Source organism: Geotrypetes seraphini, chromosome 5 (assembly GCF_902459505.1).
Source record: "Geotrypetes seraphini chromosome 5, aGeoSer1.1, whole genome shotgun sequence".
NCBI classification, from domain to species: Eukaryota; Metazoa; Chordata; class Amphibia; order Gymnophiona; family Dermophiidae; genus Geotrypetes; species Geotrypetes seraphini.
Window position 1 is genome coordinate 93,797,886 of NC_047088.1, and position 27,668 is coordinate 93,825,553.

At 40.1% G+C, this 27,668-nt stretch overlaps 1 protein-coding gene across 2 annotated transcripts in view; it reads left to right on the forward strand.

The window, feature by feature from the left end:
• LOC117361302 (COMPASS-like H3K4 histone methylase component WDR5B) overlaps positions 1–27,668 on the forward strand; it is a 79,530-nt gene that overhangs the window by 13,763 nt on the left and 38,099 nt on the right. For both annotated transcript variants that reach the window (XM_033946458.1, XM_033946457.1), the window contains exons 4-8: positions 4,138–4,273; positions 5,582–5,771; positions 6,663–6,771; positions 20,810–20,841; positions 22,506–22,605. In XM_033946458.1, coding sequence (XP_033802349.1) covers positions 4,138–4,273; positions 5,582–5,771; positions 6,663–6,771; positions 20,810–20,841; positions 22,506–22,605 — 567 coding nt within the window. The remainder of the gene's footprint in view (positions 1–4,137; positions 4,274–5,581; positions 5,772–6,662; positions 6,772–20,809; positions 20,842–22,505; positions 22,606–27,668) is intronic.

Genomic DNA, 27,668 nt, shown 5'->3' on the forward strand with positions numbered 1-27,668 from the left:
ACAGTAAGCTAGTCCAGGTGAGTAGAGTGAACATAAGAACATAAGCAGTGCCTCTGCTGGGTCAGACCAGAGGGCTATCATACCCAGCAGTCCACTCACACGGCGGCCCATCAGGTCCAGGACCTGTATAGTGATCCTTTATCTATACCCTTCTATCCCTTTTTTCTTCAGGAATTCATCCAATCCCTTCTTGAACCCCGATACCATTCCCTGTTCTATCACACCTTCTGGAAGCACATTCCAGGCATCCACCACCCTTTGGGTGAAGAAGAACTTCCTAGCATTGGTTCCGAATCTGTCCCCTCTTAACTTTTCTGAATGCCCTCTCGTTCTTGTAGTTTTTGAAGGTTTGAAGAACATGTCCCTCTCCACTTTCTCTATGTCCTTCATGATTTTGTAAGTCTCTATCATGTCCCCTTTAAGCCTCCGTTTTCCAGGGAAAATAGCCAGTTTCTCTAATCTTTCATCATATGAAAGGTTTTCCATACCTCTTATCAGTCATGTCGCTTTTTTCTGAACCCTCTCGAGTGGATAGTCAGTCACCAAATATATTAAAAGTCTTGGGAAAAGAACCAGACTTTCACCTATTTTCTGAAGTAGAGGTAGTTTCAGGTTATACAAAGCCCCTCTAGGAGTAAGTAGTTCCCAAGTGTTGGAACTATTCCTAAGAAAGCTCACCGGTGGGTATCACATTATGTGACTTCTTTGATGAGGGTACAGATCAGGGGTGTACCTGTCATTGAGCGAGCCTGGCAAAATGCCCAGGGCCACCTGCATGGTGATCCCTCCCTCCTCACCTTCCACAATGCCGGCATCTCAATATATCTATGCCTTCCACCCCAGACGTGGGACTGATATCTAGCCTCCCCCCCACCTTTTCACACACACCTTCCTTTGCAGTCCTCAAAACCCACTGCATATCACTGGCAGAGACAACAATTGAAACAGACTGCCACTGCCTCTACTAGGCCCCGCCAGTCCTTTTCCTGTGCCACATCCTGCCTATCTCTGATGTAACTTCCTGTGAGGGATGCGGCACTGAAAAAGAGGGGGAGAGAAAGAGATCAATGGTGGGGGTGCAGGAGGAAGGGAATAGAGAGAAGCTGGACATGGAGAAGGACAAGGCTGGATAAAAGAGTAGGGATAGCAAAACAGGGTGGATGCTAGGCAGAGTGAAATAGGGACACAAAAGAGAGATGCTGAATATGGAGGAAGGCTAGAGACATTGAGAGGACAGTTGCTGAACATGAGGGCAGAATAGGAATAGGAACACAGAGGGGATGCTGAACAGGAGGAATAATAATAACTTTATTTTTATATACTGCCATACCACAAACAGTTCTAAGCGGTTTACAGGGGAAGAGACTGTATACAGACAGCAACATTACAGAGAACTTTTGAAATTACATTGGTATGTTAGGTTTAATCAAGTTTATCTGGAAGTATTTTGTAAGTACATCAAGGTTGAAGTGGGGTCAGAGAAATTTGTCAAAGAGATAAGTTTTGATTGACTTCCTAAACGTTTGATACGAAAGTGCGTTTGAGATGAAGTTGGTTAAACATTTATTCCATTTGCCTGCTTGGAATGATAATGTTCTATCGAAATATCTCTTGTAGGTATAGCCCTTTAGGGATGGAAAAGCAAACAAGTAGGTACTGCGTGTATTAGTAGTGACACAGAGGAAAGATGGATAGTACTGTAAACAACAGAAAGAAGATATGTCAAATGGACAGAGGAGACCCTCAAAAGAAACTTATAACAGTGGGACCAAAACAATGATTAGACAACAACAGTAGAAAAAAGTATTTTATTTCTAAATGTATGAATTATGTAATATGTCAGTTTAAAAATAAAGTTTGTGAGTAAAATTGATAACGGCTCCAGTGAGGAGGTAGTACATAAAGCCTAGGGCTGTGAAAGCTTTTGAGCCCAGGTGGTACTTCTGAGGAGCTAAGGATTATACATTAGAGGAGTTTGAGGTATATATTGAGCTTGGTGAGAGTTTGATTGGTGATCCTCACAAGAACATTTATATATAAAAATTGAGTGCCGTTTGGATAAATTAGTTTAAGGAAATATGCAACTCTGATATCTTGCATTTCACTTTCTATTAGTGTGACAGGTCCTGGGCATAGAAGCCAGCTCTCTAGGTGCTGTGTGTACTTGAACACCCCCAATATTGGGCAGGGATGGGATAATTTCCATTGGGCTTAGCATAGAGTTACCAGATTTTCCATCTGGTAAAGAGCATGCATGACCCCACCCTATTCCGTCCCTGGGTCCGCCCCATTCTGCCCCATTCAACCCCCCCACCCCACCCCAAACCCAGCCCTGCACAAACCTTGTCTCTTCGGGCCGGGGCTGGAATACATCTGCACATGCGCAGGTGCGATGTCATCATGTCGCATCCATGCATGTGCAAATGCCCTCCAGCCCCGGCCCCGATCTCCCCAGCTTTTCAAAACCCAGACAAAGTGCCAGTTTTTGAAAAGCTGTCCAGACGCCTGGACATGTCCTCTAAAAGAGGACATGTCCGGAGAAATCCGGACATCTGGTAAACCTAGCTTAGCCTCCCCACTCATTTTGAAAAGTTGGCTCTACCGTGTTTCCCTGATGGTAAGACACTGTCTTATTTTTTTTGGAAGGCCAAAATATGCTCTAGGGCTTATTTTCGGGGGGATGCCTTATTTACCCTTTCATGTCCCCTCTGTATCTCTATCCTTATTCAGTAGGTCCTGCTTACCCTTTCTCTTCTTTGTGTCACTATCTCCATTTTCAGCTTTCCCCCCCTTTTCCTTTGTTACTGCACCCTATAGCTAGAATCTTTCCACCCTCCCTCCACTCCGGCCCAGCCCAGTATGAAATATTTCCTTTTGTTTCCCTCCCCTCTCTCTTTCTCTCTCTCTTCTGCTCCCTCACCCACGAGTCCTGCATCTGGCCCTCTCCCTTCTACCTGCACCTGGCAACACCCCCCTGCTCCGCGGCTCTCTTCAGCAACTTGTCAGCAGCGGTGATCAAGACAAGCTACCGACATTGAGGCCTTCCCTCTACGAGTCCCGCCTTTGTGGAAAAAGGAAGTTGAAACAAGCGGGACTCGCAGAGGGTAGGCCCCGACGTCAGAAGCTTGTGTCGATCGCTGCTGCTGAGTTGCCGAAGAGAGCCGCGGAGCAGGGGATGTGGCCGGAAGCAGGTAGAAGGGAGAGGGAGATAGGAAGGCTGTAGATCTCCGGAGCATGACACCGACCCCGGCCAGGATGATTTCTTTTTCAGGCGTGCACCTTACAAGTCCAGCGTCGCGGCGGGAAATAGCCATGCTGAGCAGTGAGCTCAGCACTACACAGATGAAAGCCTTGCTTGCTGATTGGTCTGGCGGCACGGTGGGGCGGGGCCGCCGGACCAATCAGCAAGCAAGGCTTTCATCTGTGTACGTGCTGAGCTCACTGCTCAGCATGGCTATTTCCCGCCGCGACGCCGGACTTGTAAGTTGCATGCCTGCGTGACACACTACCGGAGCCACGGCAAAGGTGGAAAAGAGCCGCATGCGGCTCTGGAGCCGCGGGTTGCCGACCCCTGCGGTAGATGGAGGGACCACACGGAGTCACCCACCGTACCACCCGATTCGGGTAAGCGCAGGTATCGGTGGGTGGCTTATTTGCGGGGGGGGGGGGTGCCTTATTTTACAATTTTTTCTAAAAAGGGGGGGCTGTCTTATTTGATGGCCCTGCCTTATCATCGGGGAAACACGGTATGTCCTGGATGTGTGTTTGCTTTTTGTAGGGTTTGTTTACTGCATCTCTTTTCCCTCCCCATTACCATGGGAGAGATGGCATTATGGGAGGGGGGGCTATCTTAATTTTTTCACCTGGGGTCCATTCGGTCCTAACTATGGCACTGGTAAGATAGCGATGGTCGCCACTTCAGAGATGGCTTGGAGGGGAACATTAGAAAGTCTGAGAGAAAGAGGCAAGGGGAGGAGTAATAAGCAAAGAGGCAAGAAGAGGGGAATTAACTCTTAGATCATTTCAGGGAAGAAAAAGAGATGGGAAGGAACTAGGAACAGCAATGTTGATTTTCTCCTATCTCAACAGATGGTCACATGGATTTAAAGGTATTCTAACACCTCCTATGCCCCACAGGTGTACAAGATGAAAGAAGCACTGTGCGTATACATGTTGAATGATGCCGACACCATGAACACGAAACTGCCGGTCACAAGTCTACGCTTTCACCCTCAGAGCAAGAGTAGTAGTGGAGACTTACTGCTGGCCACTTGTGAGCATGGACCATGACTATTCCTAGCGGAATCTCTTCTATGGGGTGGATATCAGTGTGTGATGTACCCAGCTAGGGGGACTTATGGGTGCCTATACGTGCAGTTATATTAGTTTTGAGGCAGGTCTCTTCCAGGGTGTGTTCTGTTACCTCTGTTGCGATTCTATATATAGGGTTACCACATTTTACATGGCCATGCCCTGTTCCACCCCCAGCCCCACCCCAGAAAGCCTCATCTCTTCATTCCTGACCTTTGGGCTGCATCCGAGGGTCTCTAAGCAGGTGTGGATGTGTGTGACATCATCCGTGCATGCTCAGAAGCCCTCCAGACGTGGCTGGAGCTTTCCAAAACCCAGACAAACTGCTGGGTTTTGGAAAGTCCAGCCGGGCATCCGGACAATCCTCTAAAAAGAGGTCATATCAGGGTTTTCCCTGACATCTGGTAACCCTATATGATATTTGCATAACAAAGGCCTTTCTTTCAGGGAATGAGTGTCTGTGTATTAACTCTGCTGATGACATCTTTTGCAAGTAGTGTCAGTTTGTGCTGCAGTGGCATAGCCGCAGACTCCCTCATCTTTGGCTTGTAACCTCTCTACTTTCATTGCTGTCAGGGATGCCAAGTCATATTTGCAGTGGCACTTAATTCACTCAGGTGCACTTTGAGCGCTAATGCCAGCTCTCTTGCACAAGCTCACTTCAGGTGAAACTGAGCATGCATGGGGCAGCCAGAATTAGCGGCTGAGGCATACTGAGTGAATTAAGTGCTGCTGCATGTGCAACCTAGGAAGGAGATGTTTTCAGCTGGTCCCAGGCTTGGCATCCCTGTCAGCAAAGGTAATATTTTATTGCTGTGTGAGAGGGGGGTTGGGAGACAATATCATAACACCCCAGTTCATTTTTGGAAACTCCCAAAAATATACTTCTAGGTATGCCCCTGGTGTGCTGGTTCATTCACTAGAGCAGTGGTTCCCAACCCTGTCCTGGAGGACCACTAGGCCAATCGGGTTTTCAGGCTAGCCCTAATGAATATGTATGAGAGAGATTTGCATATAATGGAAGTGGCAGGCATGCAAATCTGCTCCATGCATATTCATTAGGGCTATCCTGAAAACTCGATTGGCCTGGTGGTCCTCAAGGACTGGGTTGGGAACCACTGCACTAGAGGATCTCTTTCCATTAGTTCTCAGGCTGGATGGGAGCTTTTGGGTACTGACTAGTGGCGAGAAGGCAACAAAGTATAGTGAAATCACATAAAATGGTAATGAAACAGTATCTACAGTGGATGATTTCTTCTTTCTTGCACAGATGCCAGTGGGCTGGTGAAGATCTGGCATCTCTCCTCAAAGACCTGTCTGTTTACTCTCACTGAGAAACGGCAGACACTAACTTCAACGTTTAACCCTTCAGGAACAAATTTCATCACTGCCGGTTCCAACACTGCCATCCATGTGTATGACACAGAGACAAAGACCAGAGTGAACAGCTGCCAGCCAAGGTACATTGCAAGCTGGGAATGGGGGTGAGTGTGTTGGGGGGAGGGGAAAGAGAGAAAGGCTCCTGCCAGCTGAGGGAAAATCTGATTTGGAGCAGAAAGCCTTCTCCCAGTCCAGATACAGTTGGGCTGAGGCATATGCAGTGAATCAGCTACGGGGGACAGAACAGAGCACTTCCTAAATGCCCCTGTGGTTGCTTACTTTGTGTATTCTACAATAGTGTGGGTTAAAAAAAAGATAAGAACTCTCCTAAAGATCACAAATGAGCCCAACTCTGCACAGTGGCATAGTAAGGGGGGCTGGGGGGACAGACTTCCCCAGGCACCATTTTCATGGGGGTGCCGACGCCTCTCAGCTTCCTCCCATACTCTTCTTGAAATGTTCACTGACGCAAGCAGCCATCCTCCACCTGCTGCTCATGCCAGCCTCGGCTCCCTTCTGACGTCACTTCCTGGTCACGGAACCAGGACGTGACCTCAGAAGGGAGCTGAGGCTGGTGCAAGCAGCAGGTGGAAGATGTTGCATGTGCTAGCACACATTTCAAGAGGTACGCTGGGGGCGGGGGCACAGGGCACAGTGAGGAAGAACAAGGTGGGGTGTACGGCATGCCGATGTCAGGTGCCACCGCTTGGGCGCCAACCTCTAGCTACGCCACTGGCTCTGTACATGTTCTGTTTAAAATAATACTTGATTGATAGTGTTTAGTTAATATGATTTATAATTTTATAAATCAATTTGATTTTTCTCTATCCTTAGAAAAGTCAGGTCCAAATGTGAAAGTTTATCATTTTATTATTTTGAACAGTTATTTGTAGTCCATTGCTTGAGAATAATGCAAAGCTTATATAGAGCGAGACAAATTGTATAAGTTACAGTGAATATCTCACTTCCAGCCCTTCACTGACCACAATGAATGGGCATCGCTTCCGAGTCTTTGCCTTAGCCTTCCACCCAAAGAAAGAGGAACACTTCATTTCTGGTGGCTGGGATAATACTGTTCAGGTGAGTGAGCTAGGCTCTGGCAGGGTGAAAACCCATGACAAATAACCAGAAGCACTGACTAATGCTCAAAAACTAATGCCAGCATTAGAAGTGATTAGCGTCAGAATAGCACCAGTGTTAGAATGCTCCAATGGTTTCAGCGCTGGTAAACCATTAGCGCAGACCACTTTTAAATGCATGTTAACATAACATAACAATCAGCTTATATACCGCAGGACCGTGAAGTTCCATGCAGTTAACAAAAGTTTATAATAGTGTATACAATTGAATAAATTGAAAATTATGTAACTTAAAAATAAGACTCACAGAATAGATTACTAAAGTATATTGTCCATAAACATGGAAATTAATTACCCAAATATTTAAGAAACAAATATGTCTTTTTTTTTTTATAAATCTTTATTCATTTTCAAATATTACAAGTGTATAATAATCAATCAGAAAGATTTTTAACTAATCACTTGACAATCTTATTTATATTCCTCCAAATATATAAATATAAAAGAATCCCACCCCACCCACCCATATATTAATAATTAATAATTAACAATTATTATCATTCATAATCCCACCCCCCTATATCTTATCCAATACTAAGGAGTTTAAGATGTCTGATCATTAGAATAAATAATCAATGGCCCCCAAATCTTTTTAAACTTATGATAATTTCCTTGTTGCAAAGCAAGCACCCTTTCCATTTTATAAATATGGCATATTGAATTCCACAAAAAGTATAATTTAGTTTAGTGTAATCTTTCCAATTAACAAATATGTCTTTAAATTTCATATAAGAACTCGAAGACATGATCAGATTTTCCAAACCCTTGCCCCATAATGTTGCCTGATATGACAAAAGACGCTAATGATGTTTTTTAAATTTGCAATCTTTAACAGGCGGAAAGACAAAGTTCAAATGCAAATTTCTCCTGTTTCTTATTTGCAAAAGTAAAAAGGTCAAGTATTTGGGAGAAAGTCCAAACAGAACTTTGAAACAAAAACAACCAAATTTAAATTTCACATGCACCTCCACTGGCAACCAGTGCAATTTCCGGTAAAATGATGTTATATGATCATGCTTCTTCAGCCCAAAAAGATCAATCTAACAGCCACATTTTGGACCATCCGCAGTCGCTGCATATTTCTTTGAGAAAATCCTAGATAAACAATATTGCAGTAATCAAACTGACTGAGCACAAGAGACTGCACCAAAATTCTAAATGATTCTACGTCAAAACAGGCCCTAATAGATCGCAATTTCCAAAGGGTGAAAAAGCTTTTTCTATCCAGGGGATCCAACTGAGTCTTCATAGTTAATTCCTGATCCAATATTATACCCAGAATCTTTATAGTTGTTTGAACAGGGTAACTGTGATTGTTTAATATCAAAGGTGTATCAGTATCATATGGGCGTGGAGAGACCACAAAACTAGTTTTTTCTGAATTCAGTTTCAGTTTAAATTCAGTCATCCACTGTTCCATTAGTCCTAATGCTTTTGTTGCATTTAAATGTGGGCATCAGTAAGCCCGCCATATGTTTTAAAGAAATAAGGTCTCTCTGGCATCTTTAGAGCTGGAAAACCAATGCCTGATCTGGGGCAACATTGAGGGTTGGTTGAGAGAAGGAATGTCCAATCAGTGGCATAGTAAGGGGGGGCGGAGGGGTGGTCCACCCCGGGAGCCATCTTGGTGGGGGCATTGGCACTCATCCTCCTCTTCGCCCCCCCCCCCATTCTTTCCCACTCCTCCCACTGTGTGCATGTGCCCTCACTCCCCCCTTCCCCCCCACCATACCTCTACCTCTTCACTGGCGCAAGTAGCAATGCCAGCCTGCTGCTCACACCAGTGTCGGCTCTCCCTCTGACGTCACTTCTGGACCCACACTTAGAAAGTGATGTCAGAGGGAGAGCTGATGCTGACAGCAGGTTCATGATGCCGCTCGCACCAGGAAAGTTAAAGAGGTACAGAGAAGGGAAGTGGCATAAGCATGTGGCGGGGGGAGGAGCAGGGGCACCTCTCATCCTCACTATGCCACTGTGTCCAATGACACCCCTTTTCTCTAACCAACCCGACCACTCTGCCCTGAACAGGCTTCCCAAAAACCCTAGTCTTGGTGGTCCAGTGGGACCTAAACTTCCCAGACCCTTCCCTCCCCCCCTACAAGGCAGCAGCCCGACCCGGACTCTTCCCCTCCCTGAGGCAAGACCTCAGCTCCACCATCCTGAGGCAGCAGCCCAACCCAGACTCTTCCTCCCTTCCAAGGCAGAACCCCAGCCTACCTACCCCCCCCCCAAAAGCAGCAGCCCAACCTAGTCTCTCTGGTGGAGATAGAGACTGTGTCTGAATTCAAGAGGGAATGGGATAGGCACGTGGGATCTCTCAGAGAGAGAAAGAGATAATGGTTACTGCGGATAGGCAGCCTAGATGGGCCATTTGGCCTTTTTCTGCCATCAGGTACATTAGGTAGATTGTGAGCCCGCCGGGACAGACCGGGAAAAATGCTTGAGTACATGAATTAATTAATGTAAACCGTTCTGAGCTCCCTTGGGAGAATGGTATAGAAAATTGAATAAATAAATAAAAAAATAAAAAAAATCATGTTTCTGTGTTTCCCAATCCACCCCCCATCCCCCCTTTGGGACTCAACCTCCCTGGTAGCCTAGGGGGCCAACCTGCAGCCCTGATGTACCTTTAGAAAGCAGAAAGGAGGGAGTGGGCATACTTCCCTCCTCCCTCCATAGCATTGTCATCAAAATGGCAGCACTCCATCCTCACCTGGAGCATTCTAAAATGGACTGGGCAGGGCTTAACTACCAAATAGGGGAGGGGAGTCTGGGTTGGGCTGTTGCCTTGGGAAGGTGGGTTGCGGACCTGCCTTGTGAGGGGGGAAGCGTCCAGGTTAGACTGCTGCTTTGGGTGAGGAGGGTATCAGGCTGGGAGTCTGAAACTGAACCTGTCTTGAGGGGGTTCAGGGGCTTGGGTTTATTTGTTTTTTGGGGTCTATTTTTAAATGTCAGCTTTCCTGTTCATGCCTGAGCCAATCTGTGCTTATGCACGGACAGGAAAATAATGCAGAAAACAGGAAATTACTGCTGTTATTTTAACGTGGTATGAATGTGCGTGTTTATTATTCTGAGCATATTGCGCTGACTTTTCAGCATTGGATTTGCAGTAGAGGAAACTCTACTGCAAATATTATGAGTATGGGCCCACCAGAGGGCTAGCTAATGTAAATGAATTCAGAAATCACCAAAGGGCTGATGCGCAAAATTACTACTGGTGTTAATGCATAGTTAATGCCGTGCTTATATGCACATTATACAGCAATGAATACTCAGAGGGCTAATGGTGTTAATATATGTTCTTAAGATGGCTACAAATTGTATTTAAATGGTTGTTAATATGGTCATTAAGTATTCTTTTGCAAGAGGAAGGAAGCCCATGCAACTTTAAGGGCAGATGCACTAAAGTCAGTCAGTAATACCGACTGGATCACTGTTGGCCGATTCTCTGGCTAATTGTGGAACAGCGATCGATGCACTACCAAGTTTGCATGCAAATGATTAGCATGGAGGTGCAAATCATTTGCATGCAAGCCAGACAGATCAATCGCTCAATGAGCAATTGACACATGTGCAGAGCCCTAACAGCAGTGACAGGGGAAGCAACCTCCTGTCACTTCTCTTAGGGCTTCTTTTTTTTTTAATGGCACAGATATTGTGCGTGTGTTATATATATACAATCTGCCCCATGAAAATATAAGTAAAAGATCCCTGTGCTGATGGCCCTCCCCAACAAACACCCCCCCCCCCCCCATGGCAGCGAAAATGGCAGGAGGGATTCCTACTCCCTCCTGCCTGGCTAAATACCCCTAAGCCATGCCCCCAGCCGGTCCTGGACCCCCACGCCACCAGCCCCCCCCCCCAACCATCCCCTACCCTCCTTCCTTCCTCCCAAATAAAAAAGGCAGGAGAGATGCCCACTCCCTCCTGCCATCGGATGCCCCCCCCCCTCCCCTGGTACCTTTGCTAGACATTGGAAGCTGGAAGGAAGCATATGCTCCAAGCCTTGCCCGTGAAAAATGACGGGCCTTCCCCTCCCTGGTGCACCATGGCCCCACCCCTCTAAAAAGAAGATATGTCTGGGTTTTCCTGGATGTTTAATAACCCTAGGTCTTCCAGATTTCTATTATGAAGGTGAGGCAAAACCTATCCAACTTGTTTCTCATCCTTGTCCCTATGAGGAGGAAGGGACTGTAATACTCTGGTCTGGATATTGTAAGCTGTGATTGTAATGTCCTGTCTAAATTAGATTGTAAGCTCTTCTGAGAAGAGACTGTAGTAGTAGTAGTAGTAGTAGTAGTAGTACTCAGGTCTGGATATTGTAAGCTGTGAGTTAGAACCCTGTGTTAAGTTTCAGGGCATAACATTCTATAGCAGGCACTAAAAAACCTTTTTACTTCCCATACATATTAGTCCTATTACTAAGGGCTCCTTTTACTAAGCTGCGCTAGCGGTTTTAGCGCATTAGACGCTAATACCTCCATTGAGCTGGTGTTAGTTTTGGAGTTAGCACGCGCAACAATGTAGCACTCACTAAAAACGCTAGCGCACCTTAGTAAAAGGAGCCCTAAGTTTGTATTTACCATTTCCATGTTTGCCTCGTTGATTGTATTTGTGCTTGTATTTGTCATTTTACTCTTGTTAAGCTGTTAATAAAATTGTTAAGTTTTATGTTAATTTGTACGTGCTGTACACTGCCTTGGGTGAATCTCTTCAAAAAGGCAGTTAATAAATCTAAATAATTAGGGTGTTTGCCAATGTTCTGTTTTGAGGGTAGGGCGTTGCAATAAAATGTTTATAAAAGAATGATATATATTCCTCAGTCATGTGGACCTAGATAAATCTTTTACTTTCAGCTTATGATGGGCATTCCTGCTGAAAACCTGGGGATCAACCTGGTCAGCACTGCTTATACCCTGATAAGTAGTTTTGAATATTGGCCTAGGAATGTTATATTGGAAATATAAACATACATTGCAATTATTCTAATTTGGGCCTGATATTAAGGATTTATGCTCCTAACTTTCAGAGTTCATAAACTAGCTTCCTTAAAATTTTACTAGGGCTGAGTGCAAACCTCATACTCAAAATTTAACAAGAAAGAAGTTGATGGGGGCGTGGCTTTGGAGCGGAACTAAATGGCTGGGTAGTGGAGTTGCTCTGTGAAGACAAGCTATTTGACAGAGATCATAGCCAGAAAAAATTCAAATTTCACTCTGAAAAGTGAGGTAGAGGTGGATAATGGCTTCGGGAAAGCAAAACAAAAATTTGGCGGCGGGGAGCAGCTCAGGAAGCGGGAAGCGATCGAAACTTGATACGGCTTCACCGATGTCAGTTCCGTTGCCGCCGGAGGATGTAGAAAATAAAGACATAATGAAGGAAATACAGGCGGTAAAGGAAATAGTATTGGAATGCGCTAAAAATTTAAAAGAAGTGAAAGAAGAGGTGGTATGTTTATCAAATAAACTGCAAGCAATGGAATTGAAAGTGGATCAAATTGAGAAAAGAGTGGAAAAGTGTGAGGAGGAAAGTATAAAGCACATGGAACACAGTAAGGAAATTGAAGCACTGAAAAGGGAGCTGGAAGATTTGTCCAATAGGGAACGAAGGAGCAATTTAAGGGTGCTTGGGATCCCGGAGGGAATTGAAAAGTCGGATCCGATTGGATTTTTGATTAATTTTTTGCCCAAGGTGCTCCCGATGCAAAACAAGTTTCCATTGGAAATAGAACGTGCACACAGGGTCCCAACGAGATTATCAAACAGCCAAAAAGGACCACGTCCACTGATCTTTAAGCTACTTAGATATCAACAGGTAGCTGAAATAATTAAATTAGCTAAAGATAATAAAAACTTAAAGTGTCAGGATTCAAAGATTTACATAGTGCCTGACTTTGCCAGAGCAACGGCACAAAAGAGAAAGCAGCTATTAGACCTGAGACCACAGCTGAGAAGTCTGGGAGCTAGATATGGGCTCATATACCCGGCAACTATGCGGGTCACTTATAAAAATAAAACTTTGAATTTTGATACTGCAGATAAACTTAAGGAGTTTTTGGAGCAGTGTGAATCACCAATGGCTACTTAATAGAGACTTGGATGGAAGTATTTGTGTTCTTGGTTGAAATGTTTATTTTTGTTTGGAAATTTCTATGTTAAAGGAAGAAAAAAGAAAAAAAAAGAGTTAATAGGATTCTGAAGGCATGGCTGCAGTTGGATTTCAAATACATTCCACATTCTATCTTGTCATGAGGCAAATGGAATGTAGCCTGCAAGAGTATAAGAGATGCAATATTACAGACCTTTTAAAGGACAGAGGTTAATAAGATGGATTGTACTGACTTGCTGTTTGGACAGACAGACTGAGAAACGATAGAGGATTGTGCAAAACAGATTGAAGGAAATAAGTTCTAAATAGTATTGAGAAGATATAAACTACAAGCAAGAGGACATTAAATAGAATGGATCTGCAAGCAAGATGAGAGTTAGACTGTGACTTTGTAAGCCTTACAATTTTCATTTGCATAAAAGGGGAAGTCAGCTGTGATATATGGAATAAGACATTGTAATGGAAATTCTCTAAATGCAGCAGAGGATTTTTTGAAGATGGTTCTGGTATATAGTTGGCCTGACCTTAAAATAAAAATGACAGAGCTACGATGGTCAAAAAAAAAAAAAAAAAAAAAAAAAAGGAACAGGGTTTGTATATGTAGAATGTGAAGGATCTATGATTGGCACCACAAGTTTGAAATTGTGGTCATTGTAAATCTTTATGCAAAACAATTGGAAAGGAGATTTAAGGTGGATCAAAAGATGAGACTGAGAATGTATAAACAGTAGTGTGAGAGGATAGAATTTGATATGGATCTGCAAGCAAGAGGAGATTTGAAATGAGACTTTATGAGACATATAGCATCTTATTACAAGAAAAGGAAATTTGTTGTTATGTATGGACTATAGTTTTAAAATTGCAAATCTATTAATGCAACAAGAGTCATAATATTGTTTTTTGGGATAAAAATTGGTCTGAACTTAATATAAATAATGGTGGATATACGAGGAGATTAAAAAAAAAAAAAAAAAAAAAATTCATTAGAAGTTTTGGTAAAAGCGAAGGATGTAGGAAAGTTTGGATGTTATAATATAAAGCATATGATATAAGAGAATGTTGTGAATGGAGTGGAAATTAAAAGGGTAGCAAATATGCTAGTGTGGAAATGGGTATGGAATGTTAGGAGGGTTATGTTAAAGGGATAAAAATTGTTGTTTTGGGGAATTTATCGACTTTTTGAATAGGAAAAGTTAGGAAAAAAGATTTCCATTATATATTTAATAATATTTAAAAGTGATATTTAACTTGAGGGAATGTGATGTAATCTGACATGAAAGATGGATGTGGTTTGGATGAATGTAATTTTAAAATTTGGTGTGATTATTTATGTATTTCAATAATATCTTAATGGAAATGAGTGAGTAGAGAAGGGAGGGTTCATGAGAGATGGGGGAAAGGAAAAAAAAAAAAAAAAAGAGGTAATCCTTGATAAAGAAGTCTTGTGTGATAAAATGATATTCATTTTAATATGATAATGATCTGGCTAATGGTTTTAAAATTATAAATATAGCTTGTGGGGAGTTTATCTATTGCCTAGTCAAGGTGTGCGTTTCAAAGTTGGCAAGTAATTTAAGGGAGGGATGGGAGGGGAAGGGGATTAAGAATATGGGAAGGGGTATAGGGGAGGGGATGGGTTCTAATAATAATTTTAAAAAGGGGGAAAGAGGTTATAATATTGATGTGAAGAATATTATTGATTATTGTTTTGATTTGATATAATGACTTAAAAATTTTTTTCAATAAATGTTAATGGTCTCAACCACCCGATAAAAAGGAAAAAAGTATTGCTATATTTAAAAAAACAAAATGCGGATGTCTATTTCATACAGGAGACTCACCTTAATGGAGATGAATCAAAAAAGCTAATTGGTAATTGGGTGAGAGATTGCTTTTTTGCACCGGCGGTGGGGAAAAAAGCTGGGGTAGCAATTTTAATAAATAAAAAATGTTCAGCAGGATTTAATATGGTGAAAGCAGATAAATTAGGAAGATGGGTGCATGTGAACATGAGTATGGGCAATAATACTGTGGCGCTATTTAATGTGTACGTACCTAATTCGAATCAAATTGAATATTTTAAAACTCTACAACCAATAATTTTACCACTGGCTGCTAATAATTTGATAGTAGCAGGAGATTTTAATGCTGTTGTGGACCCTTTATTGGATAAAAAACCTAGTAAAATTTTAAAATCTTTAGGGTTGGATAATTTTATAAATTCTTGCAATTTAAAAGATATATGGAGAATTCTTCATTTTAATGATCGAGATTTTTCGTTTTATTCACATGTTCATAAATCTTTTTCTAGAATTGATTATATTCTTGTTTCTGATGGGCTAATACAAGATGTTACACAAGCCTCTATAGAACCAATAATTTTATCAGATCATGGAGGAGTGTGGATTTCTTTAAATTTTAATGACCCGGATAATGGTAGGCCTATATGGAGATTTAATAATGCATTGCTTGCATACCCAAAATTTTGTGAAGAATTTCAATTAAAAATGGATGAATATTTTCAAAATAATATTACAGAGGAAATATCTACAGAAATAATATGGGATGCTTTTAAAGCAACGATGAGAGGGCAAATTATATCATTTTCAGCTTATTCTAAAAAACAATTAAATAAGCAATTTACGGAACTGGAACACGAAATAAAAGATTTAGAATTAAAATTGATTAATAAGTGGGAGAATTCTACGTTGCAAACTTTATTAAAAGCAAAATATAAATATAATGAGATTTCTTCTAATTTGGCTAAAAAAAATATTATGTGTCAGCAAGCTTTGTATTATGGTAGTTCAAATAAGGCGGGAAGATTATTGGCTAATTATCTTAAAGTGAAAAAAAGAAAAATGAAATTGAATGCAATAAAAGATGAAAAAGGTGAAACTCATTTTCAGATTGGTCCTATTTTAAAACAGTTTTTAAATTATTATAAAAACCTGTATTCTTCTGAGTCTTATTTAAATAAAGAAAAAGATGGTATAGTGTTTTTAAATAATATTGAAGGTCCGAAGATTCCTGATCATATAAAAAGAAGTTTGGAAAATCCAATATCTTTACAAGAATTACAAACAGCATTGGAATCTCTTAGAGTAGGGACCGCTCCAGGTGGTGATGGTTTTACGGTAGAGTTTTATAAAGCATTTCAAAATACTCTTTTACCTCATTTATTAAATTTATATCAGAATCAACTAAAGAAAGGTTGTATATCAGGCACTATGGCAGAATCATTAACTATTGTTTTGCCGAAGCCAAATAAAGATCCCATGTTGGTTTCAAATTACAGGCCTATTTCATTGATAAATGTAGATGGTAAATTATTAGCCAAACTTTTGGCTACACGTTTGGCAAAAGCTCTTCCTCACATAGTTGGTATGCATCAAACAGGGTTTGTTGCTCAGAGACACTCTTCTAATAACACCAGATTGGCATTGCAAATGTTATATTTAACAAAAGAAATTGGAGATCCGGCTTTTTCTGTGTCTCTAGATGCAGAGAAAGCTTTTGATCGTGTGGAATGGACATTTATGTATCAGGCCATGGAGTGGTTTGGTATTGGTTCGGGATTTATACAAATGATTAAAACTCTGTATAGCTCTCCTGTTGCTAGATTATATATCAATAATAATTTTTCTGATTGTTTTAAATTGCAAAGGGGAGTTAGACAGGGATGTCCTTTATCTCCTTTACTTTTTGATATAGTGCTTGAACCCTTATTATTAGCTATTCAACAAGAGGAGGAGATACAGGGTATACCGCATAAAGATAAAGAATATAAAGTTTCTGCATATGCGGATGATATATTACTTCATTTGAGGAATCCGGAAACAACCATTCCAAATTTATTGGTTTTGATTGAAAGATTTGGAAAGTTTTCAGGATATAAAATAAATTGGACTAAATCAGAAGTTCTTCCTTTAAATGTGCATTGCACAAAAGGATTATTTGACTCATTACCTTTTATTTGGAAAGAAGAAGGAATAAAATATTTAGGTATATGGATAAAAACCACGCTTGATGAGACAATTATAATGAATGAAAAAAGTTTATTGCAAAAAGTAACAGAGTTATGTGAGCAATGGAATCCTTTACATTTATCTTGGTGGGGAAGAGTTCAAACTGTCAAAATGATGATATTGCCTGTGGTTTGTTATCAAATGGGAATGATACCAGTTTTTTTTCAGGGGTCTTTTTACAAAAAGTTAAATAATATTCTTAGTAAATTTATTTGGCTGGGTAAAGCTGTAAGAATTGCTCTAGTGACTTTACAAAAACCAATTGAGGAGGGAGGGGTAAATTTTCCAAATTTTTATAGGTTTCATCTATCCTATATATTGCGCCAAGGTATGTATTGGGTCCTCCCAGAACTCATGGAGAAGCTTCCAGATTGGTTATGGTTGGAGTGGCAGCTCATGTCTCCTATCAGGGTTCGTCATCTGCTTAGCATTAAAATGCCTAGAATAAGGAAAACCAATAGGATATTAATGGACACATGGACAACATTAAAGTATGTAAACAACTTAACTCCTATTACTATTCAAAAATCTACTTGTCAAAATATATGGCTGAACTCCAAGATACAAATAGGCGGTTTTATGATTGTCTGGAAGGATTGGATTGAAGCAGGAATACGTACTTTAGATGATGTTATTAATGATGGTAAGCTGCTGGAGTTTTCACAATTGCAACATAAATTTGGACTTAATAAAAAACAAAGTTATAAGTGGTTGCAATTGAAGCAGGCTATTCAGGCAGGGTTCCCTGAATGGAAGTCTTTAAATACTCATTTTACTCTAGAATTCTTATGCTTCCAGGCAGATTTTATGGGTCACCAGGCCGCACAGTGGTATAAAACATTATCTGGATATTTAAATAAAAAACCAAGGACTGTACTTAGAGATATTTGGAGCATTGAGATTAAGCATCAAATTAATGCATCTCAATGGCCACGTATTTGGTCTTGGAGGATAAGATGTACAATGTCTGCGTCTATGAGGCAAACATGGTTTTTTCCTGTTGCATAGAGCACTCTGGACCCCTGTTCGCTTACAAAAATTGGATTGCTCTAAGTCTAATAGATGTTGGCATTGTCATCTTGAGGCTGGAACTCTAGATCATTTATTATTTTATTGTCCTTTTATTAATAATTTTTGGAAATTGATCTGGGGTCAAATAAATTGTATGTTAGAGAATCCTGTGGCCCTATCATATGACACAGTTTTGTTTGGAATGTCTATGAGGGCCAAAAGTCAAATTTCATCGAATAATAACAAACTGTTAATGATTTTAACAGGAGTTGCCATCCAACATATAACACATAACTGGAAAGACTATAGAGGATTGAATTATTGTTTCTGGTGGAGTTCGGTTTGTCAGGTGTATGAAATGGAAAAAACAATGGCAATCAAGAGAGGTTATTATAAGAAATTTAAAGAGGTGTGGAGACCATTAATTGAGTATTATAATAAATAAATAATTATATTTATCCCCATTAAATATATGTAGGGGGGAGGAGGGATGGGTGGGTTTTATGACATTATGAGGGGTAATATATGGAAAGGGAGGGAGGGGAGATAGTTTATGGTATAAAATGAATGTAGAGTTTCAAGTGAAGAATGTATAGTATGACTTGAATTATTGTACACTTGTTTGCATAATGTAAAAACGAATAAAGATATTTAAAAAAAAAAAAAAGAAAGAAGTTGATGGCAACAAGGGCAAGTTAAAAAAAAAAAAGGTAGTTTAACAGTAATGGCTAGATAGCTTTTCTGAATATACCCACTATCCTAAGTTATCCAGATGCTGCACTGAAAATCACTATTGTCCAGGGCACTCCACGGCACCATTAATTCACCTATTCTCGTTGGCATGGTCCACTTCACCCAGAAATCTCGACAGAATGCAGTTGAATCTCCCCACAACAAAAAAACCTCAAGTATAAACACATATTTCATTCAATGTTCACATTCTCTGGTGTGAAAACTTGGAATGACCTTCCAACAACCATCAGATCTGAGAATAAATACACCAAGTTTTGCAAGAAACTAAAGACCTTTCTTTTCAACCCCACTAAACGCAACATCCATCAAAGCCCAACAGACTTAATTCCACAGACCCAGGAAAATAGGCACAGTGATCCTCTTCTTCTTAATACCACCATGGAACCAAATACTCAATAATGACTGCAATAGACTCTAGCTACTCATGACATCTTCTTAAACCTTCTAGCCCTCTTGTTATATATATTCTCCCTTTAATGTTCATTTTGTTGTATATTTTCTCCCCTTAATGTTTATTCAATGCACCTCCGGCAGCTCTGCCGAGTTGTATCAATTAGAGAATGACACGGTAAACAAAATTCAGCACCGTTCCCGTCCCCGCGGATAACCGTGGGAAACCATCTTCATGTCATTCTTTAAGGAGAGAGGGAAGAATCAGAGTATAATTGGGCACAACCAGTGACCCACAAGCTTTGCTTTGAAGAATGCTGGTGTAGAAGGACCGAGGTTGAAATAGACACTAGAAAATTATATGGGATTACTTCCCGCGGTTATCCGTGGGGACGGGGGTGATGAATTTTGTCACCGTGTCATTCTCTAGTACCAATCCACCTCTTTAATTGCATGATACGACAATCTCCTCCTCAAAGAATCCCAAAGATCTTGATATATTTCTAGTGCTTCCTGCACTGTAATGAATATCTGTTCTGGTATTGTAATGTACAGTCAAACCTCGGTTTGCGAGTAACCCTGTTTGCGAGTGTTTTGCAAGACGAGCAAAACACTCAGCAAACTTTTGACTCGCAAATTGAGTGTTGACTCGATTTGCGAGCACTCCCCCCCAATAACCGGCATCGCTTCCCCCCCGCTCGCAAAGGCCCCCTCGCTCCAACTGGCACCCCCCCCACCCGCCAGTACAACTTAAATTTACCCATCTCCCCGTCTAGCACTAGCACCGGAACGCAGGCACAGCTCGTGTGCCTAGAAGATCTTCCGGCTTCCTGCTTCGGGTCATAGACAAAGCGCGCCTTTGTCCCGGCGCGCTTTTGACCTGACACCTCCGGCTTCTGCCTGCCTCCCTGCCTTGAGCATACATCTGCGCATGCTCAAGGACTTCTATTCTCCCTCTCACTGAGAATCTCGGCGAGAGGGAGAATTAGAAGTCCTTGAGCATGTGCAGTTGCATGCTCAAGGCAGGCAGGCAGGCAGAAACCGGAGGTGTCAGGTCAAAAGCGCGCCGGGACAAAGGCGCGCTTTGTCTATGATCTGAAGCAGGAAGCCGGAAGATCTTCTAGGCATACGAGCTGTGCCTGCGTGCCAGTGCCGGTGCTGGTGCTAGACAGGGAGGTGGGTAAATTTAAGTTGTACTGGTGGGGGGGTGGTTGGAGCGAGGGGGCCTTTGCGAGCGGGGGGGGGGGGGAGCGATGCCGTTTATCGGGGGGTGGGAACGTATCAATGCGAGTTCCATTATTTCCTATGGGGAATCTCGCTTTGATAAACGAGCATTTTGGATTACGAGCATGCTCCTGGAACGGATTATGCTCGTAATCCAAGGTACCACTGTATATGTAAACCTCCAACTGTGCTGTACATTGCCTTGAACCTCTGTAGGCATAGCGAGACTCATAAATTCCAGATTAGATTAGAGTGGCAATGGTCAGCAGCACACCCAGATATTCTGCACCAGTATCCAGACAGTAGTTAGTGCTGAACATCCAGGTATATTGTTTAATTGCTGCGGCTGTCATTTAAAAGACTGCAGAATTTAAATTTTGACATAAGCGGTTTTTTTTCCCATAGAGTTGCTCAGTAAACTCCTCTTAGCACTGCTGTGATTGACAATTTTTCTTTCTCTTGCAGTTCTGGAACACTCAGCAACAGCACTCCATACGGTAAAAACTTAATTTGATTTCATTTCATTTATTGAATTTTTATACTGCCTATATGCATCTAAGGGATCCCTGTCAACATGGATTCACAAGAGGCAGGTCATGCCAATCTAATCTTATAAGCTTCTTTGATTGGGTGACAGGAAAACTAGACTCAGGAGAGGCTCTGGACATAGTATACTTGGATTTCAGTAAAGCTTTCGACAGTGTCCCACACCATAGACTATTAAACAAGATGAAATCGATGGGATTGGGTGAGAAACTAACTGCATGGGTCAATGATTGGCTGAGTGGAAGACTTCAGAGGGTGGTTGTCAACGGCACCCTCTCTGAGACTTCGGAGGTGACTAGCGGAGTGCCGCAGGGCTCAGTCCTGGGACCATCCCTTTTTAACATATTCATAAGAGACCTGACCCGGGGGCTTCAGGGTAAAGTATCACCGACGACGCCAAACTGTGTAACATAGTAAGTGAAAGCAATCTCAAGGACAGTATGACGCAGGATCTGATCACGTTGGAAAACTGGTCCTCGACATGGCAGCTGGGCTTCAACGCTAAAAAATGTAAGGTCATGCATCTCGGCAGCGGAAATCCATGCAGAACATACTCCTTGAATGGAGAAATGCTAGCTAGGACTTCAGAGGAACGGGACTTGGGGGTAATCATCAGTGCAGACATGAAAGCTGCTAAACAAGTAGAGAAGGCCTCATCTAAGGCAAGGCAAATGATGGGATGTATCAATCGAAGCTTCATCAGCCGCAAACCTGAAGTCATAATGCCACTCTACAGAACCATGGTGAGACCTCATCTGGAATACTGTGTGCAATTCTGGAGGCCACATTACCGGAAAGATGTGCTTCGAACTGAATCGGTCCAGCGGATGGCCACTAGGATGGTCGCCGGACTCAAGGGTCTCTCATACGAAGAAAGACTGGGCAAACTGCAGCTCTATACCCTGGAGGAGCGCAGAGAATGGGGTGACATGATTGAGACATTTAAGTACGTCACTGGTCGCGTCGAGATGGAAAACGATATATTCTTTCCCAAGGGACCCTCGGTCACAAGGGGGCACCCCCTCAAACTCAGAGGGGGGAAATTTAGTGGTGACACGAGGAAGTATTTCTTCACGGAAAGGGTGGTAGATCACTGGAACAAACTTCCGGTGCAGGTGATCAAGGCCACCAGCGTGCTCGATTTTAAGAATAAATGGAACATCCACGTGGGATCCCTACGAGGGTCAAGTTAAGGAACTAGGTCACTAGCACTCAAGGGGTGGGTCAATAGAGTGGGCAGACTTGATGGGCTGTGGCCCTTTTCTGCCGTCGTCTTTCTATGTTTCTATGCATCCCATGGATAAAGCAGAGGCACCACCCATGCATTTGGAGAAATTTACTCTGCTGGCACAGAGCAGTTGCAGCAGCAAGACAAACTCAAATGGCTCTTCCTCTGAACTCTTGCCCAGAACTGCTAGGTGTATCAAGGCAGCATTGGCTGAGATTTGGGGCAACAGGTTTGAAACTCAAAGTATGAACTTGATGTGCCCAGCACTAATGACACACACAGACTCTATTAAACTCCCTGATTCATTCATTTATTTTTGTTTCTATTCTATTTTATCATGGCACTCTTCAGTTTTTATAAGAACCTTCTTCTCTTACCTTTGACTAGGAAGCTATCTGGTCCACATGTGTGTGGAGATGCATTGCAGTTTGACCCCTTGACCCATCAAATCTTGACAGGTTCATGGAGGAAATATGATGCACTGCAGGTAAGAGTAACAGATTATGGGAGTGAGCCTATAGAAATCAAGGTCTAAATTGCGCAAGTGCTGCTTTGAGAGTCAGAGAGATCAGAATTCTGCTTTTCTTACCCAGAAATTCAGGGAAGGCAAAATTCATGCTTCTTTATCTCTCCAGACCAGTAGTTGAAGACTAGCAACCATTGGTTTGATAACATCACCCTATATAAGGTCATGTATGGTCCACAGACAGTCAATATTTCTCAGTCTCCTGTAGATGGTAGGAGAGGTAGGCATGTGCAGCCTGGATCTGTGCCTAGATAACTTTTCAGGAGCTAGACTGGCTGTCTCTTCTTGGGAGATATAATTTTTTAAACATTAGATTTCCTATTTGACCATAGAAAACAATAGGGCCAGTTCACAGAGCCTGGGGGTGCAAAACCCACTGCTCCCTCTGCTGCTCCCATCTGCTTAAATTGGGGTTTAGGCTGCACTATCTTCAGTCCTCCCCAACTCTTAGAAGAAGGCCAGAGGTAGAATTTATGGATGAACAGTAAAATTATTTAAGAATAGCAGAAGAAAAGCAAGAGGATGGAAGGCAGCTGTGGCTCTGCCTGGGTAGGCTGAGGCCGTGGATGTGCCAGCCACAGATGAGAAGCTTTACCTACATTGATGCGAGTTGGTTGAGGCTAACATGATTTATAGCTAGAACTAAACGCATATGAGATTCAGACAACGGGCACATTTCAGATAGTTCCCCTCTCCCTTTCGTTTTCCCATCCCGTCCTTTTATTTTTATGAAATATATCCCATTCATTTCTCTTTTGTAGCATGTATTACCAGTTATTTGTTGTATTTTAAGTTGTCTTTTCCCTGTTACTTATATTTTAAAATTTTTTTTTTTTTTTTAAATTTTTATTTATAGAATTTTCATTCTTTCAATACATGAATCACATATTATAAAATGTATAATAAAATATATATGTATGTACAAATTCATATCATAAATATTCATCCCTTTCCCCTATTAATTGTTTTTCCATTTTTCTTTCATATTAATATCTATATTTCCCACCCTAACCCTATATTACTATTATCAATGTGTTAAGATATCTGATCTCTAGAATAATTAGTCAATGGATCCCATATTTTCTTAAAATTTTTAATATTTCCTTGTTGTAAAGCCAAAATTTTCTCCATTTTGTAAATGTGACATACCGAGTTCCACCAGAATGTATAATTTAGTTTGGTAAAATCTTTCCAATTTTGTGTGATTTGCTGCATGGCAACTCCTGTCAATATTAAAAGTAATTTATTATTATTTGCTGATATTGGACTCTGTGTTCTCATTGCAGTACCGAATAATATGGTATCATATGAGAGTCCTACGTGATTTTCTAGTAATATATTTATTTGGGGCCAAATTAAATTCCAAAAAGCTTTTATACAGGGACAAAAAAAAATTAAATGATCCAATGTCCCTACTTCTATTTTACAATGCCAACATCTATTAGATCTAGTATTATCTATCTTTTGCAAGCGCGTCGGGGTCCATAACACTCTATGTAATAAAAATAACCATGTTTGACTCATAGATGCTGACTTTGTTAATCTTAATCTCCAGGACCAGAATTTTGGCCATTGAGATGCAGAAATTGTCTGTCCAATCTCAATGCTCCAAATATCCCTAAGTCCAGTTTTCTTTTTTTTATTTAGAAATCCATTTATTAATTTATACCATTTTGCGGCTTGGTGACCCAAGAAATCCGTCTGGAAACATAAAACTTGCAAACTATATTGAGTATTGAGAACTTTCCATTCAGGGAACCCTACCTGAATGGCTTGCTTCAATTGCATCCATTTAAAAAATTGTGTTTTATTTAGTCTAAATTTATTTTGCAATTGTGAAAAACTAAGCAAGGAACCTTCTGATATGACGTCATTTAATGTTCTTATTCCTGCAGTTATCCATTGTTTCCAGACGATTTTAAATCCGCCAATTCTGATCCTGGAGTTTACCCATATTGATTGATTTAGGGATTTAGCAATTGGTTCTGGTGTCAGATTATTTATGTATCTTAATGTTTTCCAAGTATCTAATAAGATTCTGTGTTCTTTGTATCTTATAGGCATTGATATAGAAATTAAATGTTCTGGATTTAAAGGGAACAGGAGCCGCCATTCTAAATACAGCCAATCTGGTACATTTTCTAAGAGATCTGGGAGGATCCAATACATACCCTGTCTTAAAATATAGGCTTGATGATACCTATAAAAATTTGGAAAATTTACCCCCCCCTTCCATAATTGGTCTTTGTAATGATACTAAAGCGATTCTTGGTCTTTTCCCACACCAAACAAATTTTGTAAGAATATTGTTAAGTTTTTTATAAAATGACCCCTGAAAAAATATTGGAATCATACTCATTTGGTAACAAACCACAGGCAATATCATCATTTTAATTGTTTGAATTCTTCCCCACCAAGAAAGATGTAATGGATTCCATTGCTCACACATTTCTGTTATTTTTTTCAATAAAAGTTTTTCATTCTCTTTGACTGTGTCTTCAATTGTATTTTTGATCATAATTCCTAAGTATTTTATTCCATCCTCTTTCCAAATAAATGATTATGGATCAAATAATCCTTTGGTACAATGAACATTAATTGGGAGGATTTCAGATTTATTCCAATTAATTTTATATCCAGAAAATGTACCGTATTTTTCTATTAAATTAAGCATACATGGAATAGTAATTTCCGGTTCTCTTAAATATAATAATATATCATCTGCATATGCAGATAATTTAAATTCAAAACTGGTAAATGAGATTCCCTTTATTTCCCTAGTTTTGTTTATTGCAATTAATAAAGGTTCTAGGACAACATCAAAAAGTAATGGAGACAAAGGGCATCCTTGTCTAACTCCCCTATGCAAGTTGAATCTAGTTGATAAATTATTGTTAATATATAATCTTGCTCCAGGAGAGCTATACAATGTCTGAATCATTTTAATAAAACCGGATCCTATACCAAACCAATGTAAAGCTTGATATATAAAATTCCATTCCACTCTATCAAAAGCTTTTTCTGCATCTAAAGAAATTAAAAAAGCTGGATCATTTATATTTTTTGCTAAATTTAATGAGTGGAATGCAAGTCTAGTATTGTCTGATGAATGTCTTTTAGCAATAAATCCTGTTTGATGTACATCAATAATGAAAGGAAGAGCTTTTGCCAATCTTAATGCTAATACTTTAGCCATTAATTTATTATCCACATTTAATAATTAAATAGGCCTGTAATTTGAAACCAGAGTAGGATCTTTGTTTGGTTTTGGTAAGACTATAATTATCGATTCTGCCATAGTACCAGATATATTTTCATTCTTTATTTGATATTGAAACAAATTTAACAGATATGGTAATATGATATTTTGGAATGATTTATAAAATTCAACAGTATAACCATCTCCACCTGGAGCGGATCCAACTCTAAGAGACTTCAATGCTGTTTCTATTTCTTTTAAAGATATAGGTTCTTCTAAACTTCCTTTTATATGATCCGGAATATTCGGTCCAATAAAAGAATTTAAGAAAGTTAATCCGTCTTGTTCTTTATTTTTATAAGAATTAGAAGTGTATAATTCCTTGTAAAAATCAAGAAATTGTGTTATAATATCTTTTGTGTTGGTATGTGTGTTACCTTGTATATCTTTAATTGCAATAATCTTAGATTTTCTTTTCTTTGCTTTAAGAAAATTTGCTAATAATTTTCCTGCTTTATTTGAATTGCCATAATATTGTACTTGTTTATTGAAAATATCTTTCCTCACAATTTGAGAAGAAATCTCATTATATTTAACTTTTACTTTTAACAACTCTTGTAATGTATTGTTTTCCCATTTTGTAATTAATTTATTTTCTAAAATTTTTATTTGTTTTTCCATATCTTCATATTGTTTTTTAAGTTGTTTTTTAATAAAAGCTGAATATGAAATTATATTTCCTCTCATTGTTGCTTTAAAAGCATCTCATAAAATTTCTATATTAATGTCATCAGAAGTATTAAGTTGAAAGAATTCTTGCATTTTTGCTTTAAGATCTTCTAAGAATTTCGAATCTGCTAATAAATCATTATTAAATCTCCATATTGAATTAAATTGATCATTATTGTAATTCTGAAGGTTAATCCACACACCAGCATGGTCTGAAATTATAATGGGATCAATTACTGCTTTTGATACATGCTGCGCTATGTTATTATTTACAAATATATAATCAATTCTTGAAAAAGATTTATGGACTTGAGAACAAAAATAATATTCCCGATCATTAAAATGAAGGATACGCCATATATCTATTAAATTACAAGATTGTATTAAATTATCTAGTCCTAAAGATTTTATGATTTTACTTGGTTTTTTGTCTATAATTGGATCCATTACAGCATTGAAATCTCCAGCTACTACTAAATTAGAAGCAGCCAGTGGTAATAATAATTGTTGAATGTGATTGAAAAACTCCTTTTGATTTGAATTAGGAGCATAAAGATTAAATAAATCAAGGGTTGTACTTCCCAAATCCATTTTAATATGTACCCATCTTCCTGAAGGATCAAAATTTATTAATTTAAAGTTTGCAGTGCATTTCTTATTTATCAGGATCGCTACCCCAGCCTTTTTTCCTAAAGCAGGTGAATAGAAACATTTTGATATCCAACCCCCTGTTAACTTCCTAGATTCATTATCTGAGAGATGAGTCTCTTGTATAAAGTATATATCGGCGTTTTGCTTATGGAGAAATCCTAATAATTTGTTTCTTTTGATAGGATGATTTAAACCATTGACATTAATTGTATATATTTTAATATCCATTTAAAATTTTAGAACTATTTTGATTTGAATGTAATATAAGTTTTACGATCAGATATCCATACATTATAACAATATAATTTCCCATTCCCATTTCCCCTCTCCTCCCATCCCACCCTCCCTCCCCCCTAATTAATAGCAGTGCACACTTGGCAACACACATATTAGATCGGTATCAAAAAACACTCCCTGAAAGTCCAAATCTGTTAAGATTCACAAA